The sequence below is a fragment of the Equus quagga genome, chromosome 13 (assembly GCF_021613505.1).
Source record: "Equus quagga isolate Etosha38 chromosome 13, UCLA_HA_Equagga_1.0, whole genome shotgun sequence".
NCBI lineage: Eukaryota > Metazoa > Chordata > Mammalia > Perissodactyla > Equidae > Equus > Equus quagga.
Window position 1 is genome coordinate 73,351,411 of NC_060279.1, and position 14,186 is coordinate 73,365,596.

At 53.2% G+C, this 14,186-nt stretch overlaps 1 protein-coding gene across 2 annotated transcripts in view; it reads left to right on the plus strand.

Annotated features, from left to right (window-relative positions):
- CMIP (c-Maf inducing protein) overlaps positions 1–14,186 on the plus strand; it is a 239,326-nt gene that overhangs the window by 189,218 nt on the left and 35,922 nt on the right. For both annotated transcript variants that reach the window (XM_046682695.1, XM_046682696.1), the window contains 3 exons: positions 1,425–1,466; positions 7,509–7,571; positions 10,007–10,087. In XM_046682695.1, coding sequence (XP_046538651.1) covers positions 1,425–1,466; positions 7,509–7,571; positions 10,007–10,087 — 186 coding nt within the window. The remainder of the gene's footprint in view (positions 1–1,424; positions 1,467–7,508; positions 7,572–10,006; positions 10,088–14,186) is intronic.

Consider the following 14,186-nt stretch of genomic DNA (forward strand, 5'->3'; position numbering starts at 1 on the left):
TAACTCTTAGGTAGCTGTCTGTCTGTGGACGGGGTAGTGGGAGAACGTATCATAAGGGAGAGAGATGGGTGGGGTGAGTCTTACAAAGCTCTGACACAGTGCCTGGGGCAGAGTGAGCTTGTTGTCAGTCATAAGGAGAGACCAGAGCCAGGCTTTCATCTACCCTGGGCGGAAAGATGACTGATGTCTAATAACCTGCCGTAAATTAGGCTGCTCAGACTCCACCAACATCCACAATAAGAAGAAGGTATTGGAATCCAAAAAACATCCTTCCACATGTTCCTGGATCCTCAGCACCTAGGTCAGGCTGTCGCCATGGAAACCGGGGCCCCAAGGACCTCAGGCACTGACCCTGGTTCCATGGCCGGCTTCATCCTTCAGGCGGCCAGCTTACTGAGCCAAAGCAACTTCACGGCTCACTCGCTCTTCTCGCGCTTTGGCTGGCGTAAACATGTTAGATCCCGACACTCCTTAAACCTGTTCAGGCAGTGGGCGCTGTAGGGCTCTTTCTAGAACCCAGGAACAGTCGATCTTGCCAGTTCACTGACCAGATCATGAGGCGCGTTCCAAGCAGCCAGTGTGGCTTTGCTAGGAAATAGGAATTGACACCAGTGAAAGCCTGTGTCCACCAAGACAAGCAGACAGAGCAGAACACGCCACGAAACTAGCAAAAAAGACAATAGTGGCTGTTTCTGCGTTTTCCCACAATTTCTCGTTTATTGCGTATTCATCCCTTTCCTCATTTGCATGCTCACAGGATGGCAGCAACAGGTACCAGTTGTATAAGAAAATTCCAGATTGGGAGGGAAGAAAATCCTAAAAATTAAGCAAGTTTAATCCATTCAACTTAATATTATATTTGCACGTTAAATTGCTAGAATTTGAATTTAGCTGAAACATCTTGGGCCAACTCATGGAACACTAGTGTTCCCTGGGGATCTAGTTTGAGAACCACAGAAATAATATGTTTGCTACTCCTGATGGACTGCCTGGCACAGAGTCAAGACTCAAAAGTCTGTTTCTTTGCGTGTTTATTACAAACCTGCCTTCTGGCTTCCAGGTCGTGTGCTCCGACCAGGGCCAAGCACAGGTTTAGTGTAAAGAAGGTCTGCTTACAAGGACCAGACTGAGCCTCACTGAGGGGAAGGGACTGGCCCAAGGTCACATAATGTACACATGAAGAGACAGGGGCTTGGAACTCAGTTTCTCCTGCCCTGAAGCCATACTTCTCCCCCTTCCCAACCCTGCCTTTGAGGGTCTTCTGATCTATTTAATCAAGAAAAAGTGACAGCTTTCCTCTGTCTGGGGGGCTGTAAGTGTTTTGAAAGTGTGTGGACCTTAGAGATACAAATGTTCCATTTTCTTGACGTTGTTTTGTTTTGCTTTGTTTTCTTTTCCTCCCGCGTCCCCGTTCCATCGTCTAGAACACAAACTTGACTACCCAGGAGCATGAAAACATCATTGTGGTAAGTCTCTCGCCGTCCCTCTCCTGGCGTGCCCGGTCCCTCCCTGGCGCGCCCGGTTAATTCTGCAGGCGCCAGCGTCATCCACCAGCACGGCGACGTTGCTCAGCTTTGTCTTTTCTGTTGAGCCACATGTGTCTCCCTCTTGCCTTTGCACATTTCAGAGCCCCAATCGATCAGGGGAAGTAATGAGCAGTCTCGGAGGTTTGTAGCAAATGGGTCTTAATCACCTCCTCCTTCCTGGGTCTGCCGTGGGGAGCTGAAGGCAAGAGGTGGCAGAGACGGTGTAATTTGTTCAGAGGCTATTAAGCCTATTAGCTGAAAGGTAAAGGTTCTCCTTCTTGCCCCAGGACATGTCTCCTAATTAATCCACAAATGGAACCTGGATTTAATTCCCTCTGATATGCAAATTGAGATGAGATGATATTTTTTGGGACTTGACTATGATCTAAACATCCTTTAGGGGGAAATATCTTCCTGGGTGATTTTAAGCTATGAAGCATGACTTTCACTAGAGAGAAGAAAGAAATGAAGTTGTACCTACTGGGTGCCAAGCACCATGCTGTGTATTTGAATCCACCGCTTTGCTGTATATTTGATTCTGCGGATTCAAATACAGCCCCTGCTCCCTAAGACGTCATCATCTCTTGTAGGAAGACAAATGTGATCCCTGTAAAAATAGAGGCATGTAGTGGAGAGAGTGGAGTGATAAACTCACCTGAGAAAGAAGCCAGAGAGCTTCCTGGAGGCACTGATGTCTGAGCTGGGTTTTGAAGGATCAATAGGAGTTTGCCAGATGGCAAAACATGGTAAAGGCATTCCAGAGAGAGGAAACTTGCACAGAGATTTAAAGCAACATGGTATGTTCTGGAAGCCTCAGCACTCCTGGAGCATAAAGTATAAGGAAGTGGGAAGCAGAGAGGTAGGACTTGAGGTGGAAGTGAGAGGCCGAGCCTCCGGTGTCCAGGAAAGGACCTGGAACATTCACCCACCCAGAAGTCCTGCAGCTGCAGCCTTTGAAACAAGGGCAGCATCCCAGACACTGTGTCCCTCTGAGCTGAATGAGGGCTTCAGGGGCCCACTGGGCCCTGGCCCCCCTAGACTGGAGAATCACGCTCCTTGCCCTAGCTGGGTCCTATAGGCACCACAGGAGGGGAGCCCTGGGCCTTTTATTGCAGTAAAGGCAGCAGCTTCTGCAGAGCGGCAGCCGCGGTGTCTGGCATGCGGTACATGCTCAGTGGGTGTTTGCTAAAAATATAGAGGTTTTTCCTGTGCTCCACCCTGGACACCCCCTTGCCTTCTCTTGCCAGAACAGAGGGAACCTCAACTCAGCCACCCCCAATCACCCACCACCACCTTTCTCTGGTACACTGTTAATTAATAAAGTCATTTAACAGACGTTTGTTGACATGTGAGTACAAGTATGTGCCAGGCACCAGTCTCCATACCATAGACACAGAGCCTCCATCGAGGGATTTGCTGTTGCCGGGAGAACCTAGCAGGTCCACAAATTGTCAAGAAACATTATGGTCAGAGGTTGAGGTTTGCTCAGGGTGTTAGGGGAGCACAGAGGGCGGGCACCAAGCTCCTCCCTCAGGGAGGGTGTTGGGAGGAAGATGACGGAGGGCTTCCAGGAGGAGGTGAGCAAGCAGTCTTAAAGGATGGCTAGGAGGGCTGCAGGCAAAGGCAGTCCAGGCAGGGGGCCCAGCACGTGCACAGGAATGCGGTGAGCCTCCGGCTGGTGGAGAAGCAGGTGGGCACATGGCTGCTGGGGAAGGAGTCGGCGTCTTCCTCTTGCTGCTGGTGACCCCCGTGGGTCCCACGGTGCCCCTCGGCCCTGGAAGGCAGGCAGGGGGCTTTGGCCTTGGGACGAGCCTGGGAGAGGAATCTAGGTCTGAGAAATCCCAGCTGCATTTGTCGGGCTCCTTTGGCCAGGCTGAGCCTTTCATCATCCAGGCCCGGCCTCCCTGCTCTGCGGGGGTGCTGAGAACATGAAGAATTGGATCCCAGGCTCTGACCCTCAGCCTCCTCTTTATTCCCAGTGCTGTTGTCGTTATTATGAACCTTCCGTAGCCTCCTTTTGGTCCAACAGTTACGTTCTGTGATGTGACCTGTCGGCCCTGAGTCTTCTCCCAGTGGGGCTTGGTGTTTTTTTAATGTACTTATTTTTCTAAGGACTTTCAAAAGTCACTGGAGTTGGTTTTATTCAGTCTGCCCATCAGGCGGTCTCTGCAATAGGTAATTAATCGGCGGCTGGAAACAGCTGGCGTGTCCCTGGGCAAGCGTGGAGCTGAGGTCGGGCCCTAGCCATGGGCCCGCGTGCTGGTGAAGAACGTGGGCACCAAGCTGAATGGGGGTTCGAGTCCAGAGCCTGGTACAGACCCGGGGCCCAGCCCGTACACGTGAGCTTGGGCGAGTTGTGGAAGAACTTTAAATTTTATTAAAATTATCTTTCATTTTTCATTTCAAGTATTTCATGACTATATCTTCGTTGTAAAAAAAGAAAAAAGAAAAAATCCCAAAACGGATTTCACCCCATCCCAGCGCCGTCTTCGGAGACAGCCCCAGGGGTTTCCAGGTGGTGACACACCCACACGGACAGATACAGCTGTATTTTTATTTTTTGTTTTTTAACACTAATGATGTGATGTTGGATGTGTTGTTCTGCATTTGTTTTTTCGCTTAACGGTGTGTCTGGGATCTTTCACGTCTTCTCGGGCATACCTACGCCAGGGTTTCTCATGCTCAGCGCTGGTGACATGTGGGGATGGGCAATTCTTTGTGGGGGATGCTGTCCTGTGCATGTTGAGCAGCATCTCTGGCCTAGACCCACTAGATGCCACTGGCGCTCCCCTGTCATGACAATCAAACACATCTCCAGACATGCCGATACCCCCCGGGGGACAAAGTCGTCCCTCCTTGAGAACCACTGGTCTACCCCATTCTTTCTGCTGGCTCTAGAAGATTTTTGTTTAGATGGCCATTCAGGTGGTTTCCAGCTAACTCGATGCTCTAAGCCTCAGTCTTCTCATCAATCAAATGGGTGTGACAACAGTACCTCTCTTACTGGGCTGTTGGGAGGGTTGGATGAGCTCATGCACCTAACACGCTTAGCGAGGGCCAGGCTCATGGAAAGATTCTACAAAAATATGAGCTCTTTTAATTAACTGTGCATTTTAAAGTTCTCATTACTCTGTGACCGGGGCAGCCTTGTAACCTCCCTGACCCTCTGTCTCTTCATCTGTACAAATGCAAATAACTAATGCTTGACCTCCTATTTGTCATGGGATCAGATGAGATAATAGCCATGGAAGCACAGAGCCCACGCCTAATGCCCACTGTGGGCGATTAATTTGTTCCCACTCCTTTATTCCTTGGCTCCTTCCCATGAGAGAGGGGGCCTGGCAGGATTGAAGGGCCTTGACCCAGAGGAACTGCCCCCTGCGTATGGTCCCTCCTCCCCCCAAGCTGGTCCCAGAGCTGGTGTCGGGAGCACAGCGGGCCAGCCAGGCAGTGACTCCCAGCCTATAGGGAGGCGCCCCGTCCTGCCGCCCCTGCTGGGCCCTGACCTCTCTCTGTATTTACTGGCTGGCGGGCCTGGCTCGGCATGGGGCAGCAGAGAATGCCCACACAGCGGGCCGGGCGCCCAGCCTCTGGGAATGAGTGTGCCGAGCCAGAATCACGGGCCGGGCTGACTTGGGGTGTTTTGTTGTCTTTTCGTTGCCCGGTTTCTCTTTAAATGTAGTTGTTGCCACCAGATAGGTTGTTTCCGGGTGATGTGGAGAGCCAGGGCTGGGAAGTGGCATGAGAACAACCCGGGCTCCCAAGTCTCAGGTGGAGGCTCAGCTCCTGGTTGTGCCACGTTCTCACTGCGACCTTGGGCCGCAGACTTAATCTCTCTGAGAAAAGGGGCCAATACTCACACCCGCCTCCCAGTGCAGGGTGAAGATGAGGTGACAAGATGCAGTTAGCACAGAGCCCGCCACCAGGGTGCCCCAGAGCGTGACTGCTGTGGCCGATGTCACTCTCGGCGTGTTGTCACCATCAGTATGATCCTCGGTTCATGTGGCTGTGGGGGTTGACAGAGGAGGGTGTCCTCAGCCTCACCGTTAGCTGGGAGCCCACCCACCCCATCCCCCTGCCGCCTGGGAGAACTTTCTACAGCGATGGGAGTTCGCTCCACGCTGTCCAGGGCGGGAGCCACTAGCTACGTGCGACTACTGAGCACTTCAAATGTGGTTGCTATGACTAAGGAACTGCATTTTTTAGGTTTATTTCATTTAAATCGTTTATTTCATGTCAGTTAAAATTTGAATCATCGCGTGTGGCTGGTGCTGCTGCGTTGGACAGCACAGCCCCAGACAAGCCAGACCCTGGGCCACGTCTCCAGCTGTTTGTCAACCTGATTGTTGGTGCCACGAAGCAAAACCTTAATTTAGGTGACTTCATTTTTCACAGAGGTGTACTCACTCACATAGCTGGTCAACTAAGGGTCGCCTCTTACTGGCATGCAGCTGTGCTTTCTTTTTCCTGAGGGTCCTGAGACAAGCGGAAGGTCTGACTGAGCGGTCCCTACCTGGATCCAAGGGCATTGCTGTTGGGGGGGCAGATCGACGAGTCCCTCTGAAACCAGGCAGGCAGGGTCTGAGGGGGAGTCGGTGAGAGGGAGACCCACAGAACCTCCCTGGGGAGTTAGGAAAAACCGTCACCCCTTGCTCTGTGCCCAGTACAGCCCAAGACAGTCCCCCTGTGATGCTGTCAGTGACCTGCTGTGCTCCAGGCAATGGGCTTATCCCGAGCCTGAGACTCTGGAGCTTCTAGAGTTTTCTTTCCTCAAACCGTCTCAACAACTCTGTGAATCAGTAACTCTTAGTTTTCCCCATTTTGTAGGCCAGAAGATTAATGTTCAGAGAGGTTGAGTTGTTCACCCAAAGTCACACAGCCTGGCAGTCTCGGTGCTGGTCCTGGGTCTCCCATTTCCTAATCTTGTGCCAGTGTGGCAAACAGGAAGGAGAGTGGACTTCACATCGGCATTAACCATCCAATAACTAACATTTATTGAGAGCTGGCCTTTTTTTAGGCTCTGTGAAAGGTACTTTATGCCAGGAGTTCTCAGCCAGGGCTAATTTTGTCCCCCAGGGGGCATTTGGCAATGTCTGGACACATTTTTTTAATTGTTCAAATTTCTTAATTTGAATTGGAAATTTAGCAATATCATTAAAACAGAAATTATGAAAGGTGCAGGAAAACCAAGAATCAAAATTCCTTCAGGCCACAGGACCTTTGCACAGGAGTGGTGGTGGGAATTGGTGTCTACTATGCAGCCAGCCTGAGAAGCCTCGGGAAGCAGTGGGTTCAAGGGCCTTAGGCGGTCAGCCCTCCTTATATAAAATGAAGCATGTCTGGACACATTTGCAGTTGTCACAGCTGGGCTGGGGGTGGCTGCTGGCATCTAGTGGGTCAAGGCTGGGGATGCGCTGAACATCCTCCTATGCCCAGGACAGCTGCCCACACAGGAACCGCTGGCCCCAGATGTCTCCAGGGCGAGGAAACAACCCTCTGTGCACATACTCTCCTCTCCAACCCTCACAGTGACTCTCTCTGCTCCCCCGGGCAGGTGGGCAGCTGGGGGTTAAGAGAGAGGAAGAACCTGCTCTTGGGGTCACGCCCGTAGTAACCGCTCCACCTGGGCTCACCCCGGACTGGGCTATAACCACTCTGCTACCCTGCCTCCTGGTCGGGGACTGTTGTCTGAGGGGAATGCGGATGGACATCAGCAGGTCATGAAAGCCCTGCAGTGGCTTACGTTATTGTGGTGTCTGTTCTTCAGGGGGCAGCCAGAGTTTTCTGTTAGCTTCCCGGTGAGAGCCGTGCACACCTAAAAAGTGAGGCCTGCGAGTTAGCGAATGGCCCAGAGGGTGACAGAGGGGCCAGAGAGAGGTGGTGTTTTCCGTCGTGAGTCTTATGGAGCCACCCCCCCCCACCACCCCCCAGTACGATTCCCTCCGAGTGTCTCCGACTGATGTTTGCCCCTTTTTCTTTCAGGCCATCGCTCCTTTGCTGGAAAACAACCATCCACCACCAGATCTCTGTGAATTCTTTTGCAAGGTACGGCGCTGCTGGAGTGGGGCAGTGTTGGCAGGGCCGCCCGCCTCTGCCTGTGCGCGCTGAGAGCTGGCTTTGCACGATTTGTGGAAAACCCGGGCCCCGTGGACTGGGGTCAGGGCCCTGGACACAGTGGGAGGCGAGCCGGGCATCCTGTTCTTGGGGTTACCACCTGCTCTCTTCCAGACAGGTGGGACATGAGGCCCAGTGGGCCAGGGAGGAGGCCGGCTTTTCTGTGGAATGTCTCTGTGACTCTCTTAGGAAGTTGGCAGCAGATTTTCTGGGCTCCTGACATCAGAGCCGGGTTATTATTAGCCAGGGCTCCTTTGAGCACCGGCTGGCCCACCATGGGGGCACGGCTGTGGGGCTTTCCCTGAACAGAGGTAGCGGGCAGGGCGTGCCAGGTTAGCATGGAGGAACCCCCGAGCGGGACAACCACTCCCAGGGATGCAGCGCCAGCCTCGCCGGGGGATTACACGGCACATGCCCAGGGCAGGCGGGGCACCAGGCATCCCTCATTCCGAGAACACACCTCAGTGACCGAGGGCCGAGCCAGCACACGCTCCTGTTTGGTTCTGTACCGCGTGGTTTTTTATGTAACGATTTGACGTCCTTGAAAGATGCAGGGCCTGGGTTTGCTGCTTCCTCTGGTCTGCCTCCTGCTGACTTATTTCACCCAAACTCAATCCCTTCCCTCGCTCCCATGGGCACAGAATGCGGGGCCCCAGCCTCCTGCCACAGCCACACTGTCCTTTGAGGGGTGTGGGCTGTGTCCACCAGCAAGACAGGCACGTGGCGTGACAGAGCAGGCCCCTTAAAGGCACGATCCTTTCTGCTACCCTTATTGCCCCCACCCCCTGCCCTGTGTTCCCTGACCCGCACCCCAGCGAGCGTGCTCTCTCTGTTTGTCAGGGGACATGAGCTTTAGGGAGACTTTCCAGTGACCCAGAGAGTAGAGGGCGGCCCGGCCTGCTGGCCTGAAGCACCCAGGGTGCATTTCAGGCCTGGAACCCACCCCCATTCTTAATGTGTGCATCCGCCAGTGTGTGCCCTCTGGTCCACAAGGGGTGCAAGACGGGGAGCACCCGAATGTCCAGTTCGGCATGTGTGTGTGTGTGCAAGAGCAAGCCTACACACGGGCATCGGGTCCTGTGCTGTGTCAAGGCCCCCGCCCCCATAGGGCACACGAGAGGAAGAACTAACAGCTTGTGAGACTGGAGACAACTAAGATGGCCTTCTCGGCCCTCAGCTCCAGGACGTCACACCCCTGGGCAGGGTGGGGTCAGACATCCCAGTGTTCGGGCTCCTGAGAGCATGGCCAGCTGCTCCCTCGCCTGTCACGGCGGGTCATCTCCTCTCTCGACATTTTGTCTGGTTGAGTCCAGCACATCTCCTCCTTGTTCTCTTCTCAAGCTGTATGGTTTCTCCCAGATCTCAGTTTTCAAACTTTTGTTCTAGAACAATGGACCGTTGTTCAAAGTGAATCATACCGGAGGGTTCTGGGTAGCACTGTTTGAGAAACAGTGATGTAGAAGAAACCATCCTTTTTGGCATTCCCTGACAGAACCCCGCCCGCGTTGGTCCTAATATAGAGGACCACCCTGTCCTCTGGAGGGAGGGGTCTCTGCCACGTGGGCCCCTGAGCCTTCGGGCAGTTTTCCCTCTGGGGCGTCAGAGCCGCAGCCTGCCCAACAAGGGGAACTTGTGGGGAACAGAGCCACCCCCACTGGGTCCACCCTGGGCAGGTGCTCTGGACATGTTGGGGCAGGCTCTCCTGCCGGACTTCAGGGCCGAGACCCCAGGATCTGAGGAAAGTGTACTTGTCTTGGATTTTCCTGATTTCTAATATCCCAGATCCGATGTCCTCATCCTGGGGCTGGAAACCCCGCACCTCAGGTCCGGGCAGGTTAGAGATGTGTCAGCGTGGCAGGGCCTTGTCCGCTCCGCCTGGGGGCCTTCAGCTTCAGTTTGAAAAACAAGCCCCCATGCTGGGGAAATCAGATACGGCTGAGAGCTGCTGGCTCATCAAAGCCAAGAGTCGAAAAGTCACAGAATGTTCGAGATTCTGCCGTCCAAACCCTAGACCCCTGGTGTTCATGCACCCGGCGTTCAAGAGACTCCTCTGTTAGGAGAATCCTAGTGCTGCAAAAACCTCGCTCTGTGAATAAGCGTGTCCGAACAGACGCCTGTCTGGACCGTCTGAAACAGTCTCAGACTTCCAGATCCAGACAAAAAGCAGACAAAGGACCCCATCTCCTGCCACTTTTCTTGCTCCAAAACAGTGAAAAGAGAGCTACGCAGCAGTTTTCAGCAAGGGAGCCCGGGCCCCACTGCTGGGCTCCCTGCCCCGAGCCCTGCTCGGAGCCGCAGACAGTGTCGCTGAGCGGCCCCGGCTGGACCCACGCAGGCTCGGCGCTGACCGTGTCCTCTCTCCTCAGCACTGCAGAGAGCGGCCCCGGTCCATGGTGGTCATCGAAGTGTTCACCCCCGTGGTCCAGAGAATCCTCAAGCATAACATGGTGAGTTCCCCTGACACCCGGGCCGCAAAGCCGGGGGAGACAGATGCCAGCTGGTCGGCTTTTCCAAAAATTTGGGGATGGGGTTGGCTAGCCTCGCAGCCAGGACCTGGGGTCGGGATTCTCTCTGAGTTGGGGTTCTCATGCAGCCTGGTCTCCTTGGCTATATCCTTTTTCTATTAAGGCAACAGGAAGAATCTTTTTCACGGTAGGTACGAGTAACAAAAATACTCTGGCTGGGCGAGAAGAGCTAAGGCTCCCATGTGTAGAGTCACAGATGAGTCTGAAGACACTCTGCCCTTCAGGAGGGGGAACTCCTCTCTCCTTAGGGGGGGCCGCCCATAGTGATGTCCCCCTAGAGTGCGGTGTGGAAAGGGGAAAAGAGGGACTGTGTGGTGGAGAACCCTGACCGTCACGGCCTGGCCTGGCTATCTAATGTCAACACCAGCAGTGAGTCATGTGGATGGCGTACGCCGTTGATACGGTGTGAGGAGAAAGGCACTCTCCCAAACCTGTAGCCCCAGTCTAATCAAGAGAAAAACATCAGATCAATCCAGTTGTGGGACATTCTACAACATACCTGGCCAAGCCTCAAAACTGTCCAGGTCGTTAAAACCAGGGAAAGTCTGAGAAAGACTCACAGCCCAGGGGAGCCTAAGGGGACAGGACGACTAAATGTCGTGTGGGATCCTGGGACAGAAAACGGACATTAGGGAAAAACTAAGGAAATCTGAATAAAGTACGGGCTTTGGTTAAAAAAAGAAAATACAGTGGCAGAATTTAGTGCACACTTACAGTGGAATTACACTTTTAATCTGTGTGCCCCTTTGCATTCTCTCATCAATCCAATGAGAGAAGCAAATATCGTTTTCCCTGTATTACATGTGGGGAAACTGAGGCTTAGCCAGGTCTGTTAACAGGCCCCAGGGGCCACAGCTAGGAATAAGCATGATTAGTATCTACTCACAGATGTTCATTGAGCGCTGCCTTAGAGCCAGACACTCGAGCGTATTGTGTCATTCAACTCTCATGACAGCCCCGTGACCTTTTGCAATGAGGAGGCTGAGACCCAGAAGGTTTCATAGGTTACTCAGGGAAAACTATGAGCAGCTGTGTGTGCTGATGGGCGGCACTCAGGAGCAGGCAGTCTGAAAGGAGGGCCATTGTTCCAACATGCTCTACTGCACCAGCCTCAGGCCTAGAGCCAAGTCATCTGGGTGACGTGGAGGCATCTGTGTAATTGCTGCTCAGGTGGGGCTGCTGAATTAGTTGTGGGGTGCCCAGGACTACTGCCCCCTGCCCTGTCAAGATTCAGCATGTAAAACAGCTCTGAAAAAGAAGGGCCTGCAAACAGTTTAGTTGGTGAGGTGGCTTTCCTATCTCCACCCCATGACCCTAAAGAATATTGTATAACCTACCCCTCCTTCCCCAATGAGAAATGGAAGCACATGACATGTGTGCAACTCTCCCCAAGCCCACACTCATGGCAGACATCGTTAATCAATTACAGCACTCTTCCTGCAGAACCCAGAGATAGCTTCAGATCCTTCTCAACACAGCATTCCAGGCAGCCACTACCAATTAAACCGTGTTGGTACCATACGAATTCCATTTACCCATCTCGACCCTGAGCAATCATACACCCTAACTGAATTGTTGCTTATTTCTGAGATCCTCCTTGATTTGTGATAAATGCATTTCTTGTTTTCTGAACACAGGGGAGAGGGGTACTCCATCTGATTGTTTCTCCAGGACTAACAAAGAAACTCCCCATTGCGGGGGCAGGGGTCTGCCTTAATTTGGGCCTTAATAGTTTCAAGGGCATTGTGTGGCTTCAGCCAGTGGGAGGAAAGGGACTCTGACCGTTAACTTTAAAATCACTATGGCGTGAAGTGAGTCCAGAGTTTCTTTTGCAAAGGACCTTTCCCATCACCTGTCAGTGCCCGAGCCACACCCCCAGCATACTTGACCGGCTTCCTGAGGCCCATAAACATTTTTGCAGATTCCATGGTAGTCAACAGACTGTTTAATAAAGGGGTCTTTGGACATCTGACTCCAAAGGGGAAAAAGTCAAAATTCAGACAGGCTCCCACGGCGTCACTGTACGGCATCTCCCTTATATTTGGTTAGTTTTATAGGCCTGAAGTGTTGACCATGTTATAAGTTTCTGGGTAAAAATCAGAACAGCTCCAAGGCAAATCCAGAATTTATAGCCTCATTTTGGCCTGGCAGCCATCAGGGACCCTCCGGCACGAATCCTCACCTCACTTTGAAAGGACTCCCCCCCCAGTGACCCTCAGCGTGTGAGGATGCTGTCAACCAGTGTGATCCCACTTTGCCCTTGGCTGATGACTGAACTGTCTGTGAACTGTGGCAAGAGAACTGTAGACAGGACCAAGGGCAGCTAGTGCCTCGTGCAGAACGGATGTGTGCCAGGCAGAGACCGTGGCCTGTCCCAGATGCAGGAGGCTCGGCAGACCTAGCCTGCCACTGGCCACGCACCTGCTGTGTGGCGGGGACGGTGACTGCTCCTCCCTCAGCGTACAGTGTTTCCCATTAAGGAGGCGCTTGAACGTTTGGAAGTGGGAGCAATCATAGTCCACGGTGGTATTCCGAGATCTCAGAGCTTCCCCTATTCTTGGAGTGCATCTCTTGCAAAAATATCATGTGCCCATTTCGTGGATGAGCAAACTGAAGCTTAGAGATCTAGGTTAAGAGTCTCTAGGGGTGTTCTTGCTAGGCTGAAAGAAAATTAGATACAGATGGAAGCACTCCTTTAGTGTGTCCCCCTGGAGAGTTGATTCAAACAGCTCCTTAAACTGTATCCCCAAGTATGACTGTGGTCCCCTTGCCCACATGCCACTCATTGGAATGTTCTGGTGGCAAAATAGGCAAGAAGATGTGGCAGTGGTCCCTAGTGGACCACTGCATCATCTTACTTTCCAAGAGGAGCGTATTTGACTCTTCCAAAGAGGTGAAATACCCTTTATGCACATGTTAAAATGCCACCAGATCCACTCATAATGTTTGTTTCCGGAGAAATTCCTTGACTATTCAGAAATCAAATAGAAAACTTGACAGCAATTGCAGGGTTCAGCTGAAGCTGTTTTCATAGAATCATAAATCCCTAGAGGTGGAAGGGGGCTTAGACGTCGGTTCTTCCGACCCTCATTCCACGGTAGGGACATGGAAGCCCAGAGAGGAGCGCGGCAGCCAGGGGCCGCACAGCTTTCCAGGGACCCTGGGCATCTTCCTCAATGTGAAAGCACAGTCAAGCTTCGTTCTTGTCTTCGTGCATGTCTGTGTATGTGTGTGGGTGTGGGCGTGTATGCGTGTGCACGCACGTGTGTGTCTTCCTTCTGAGCTTTCTCCGTGGCTCTGCTGCCCTCCGTGTCTACAGGAGTAATCCTGTAGGTGGGGCGTAAGCAGATGAGCCCCCCTTGTCTCGAGGGTCCTGATTGACCCCGTGGACTCCAGGTGAGGAAGCACCAGGCAGCTCTAGAGACCTCCTACGAGCGTGCGGGGGGCCTGCTTCTAGCCCTTTCATGAGGGCCCTCGGGGTCACCATCCGCAGGGAAAGTCTCTGCCGTCGTTGTTGTAGATTTGAGTCCTGATTCAGGTCGCTTTTGTTAAATGGGTTCCGCGGAGCAGCGGCAGGAGGGGGACAGCAGAATGGGCTTGGAGGCCACGGGGCTGCCCTCCGGGGTCTTCTTCCGGAGAGGCCCAGGACCACACCACAGACTGCCCTGCCGACAGCTCAGGGGGCACAGGCCCTGGGGAGAAGGCAGGTCCCAAAGCTGACAGGCCGGCGCTCCGGGGCCCTAGTGGCCGGCGCAGAGGGCGTAAGGGTCCTTTCCTGGCGACAAAGCTCTTTCCGACCCCAGCTCTGGTCTTCCTGACATTTCTCCGAGCCACTGGCCACCAGGGAGATCTGGCTTCCACCCTTAGCTCAGCTCCGTCACCCGCCCCACTGCCTTGGGCCTTTGGGGACCTGAGAACACCTCAGTTTCCAGTAATGCCCCTCCTATAGTGTCCTTGCTCCAGCCCCGTGGTAGCCTCAGTTGCAGGGACATGTGGGCACTTAGGGAGCCTGGGCTCCTCA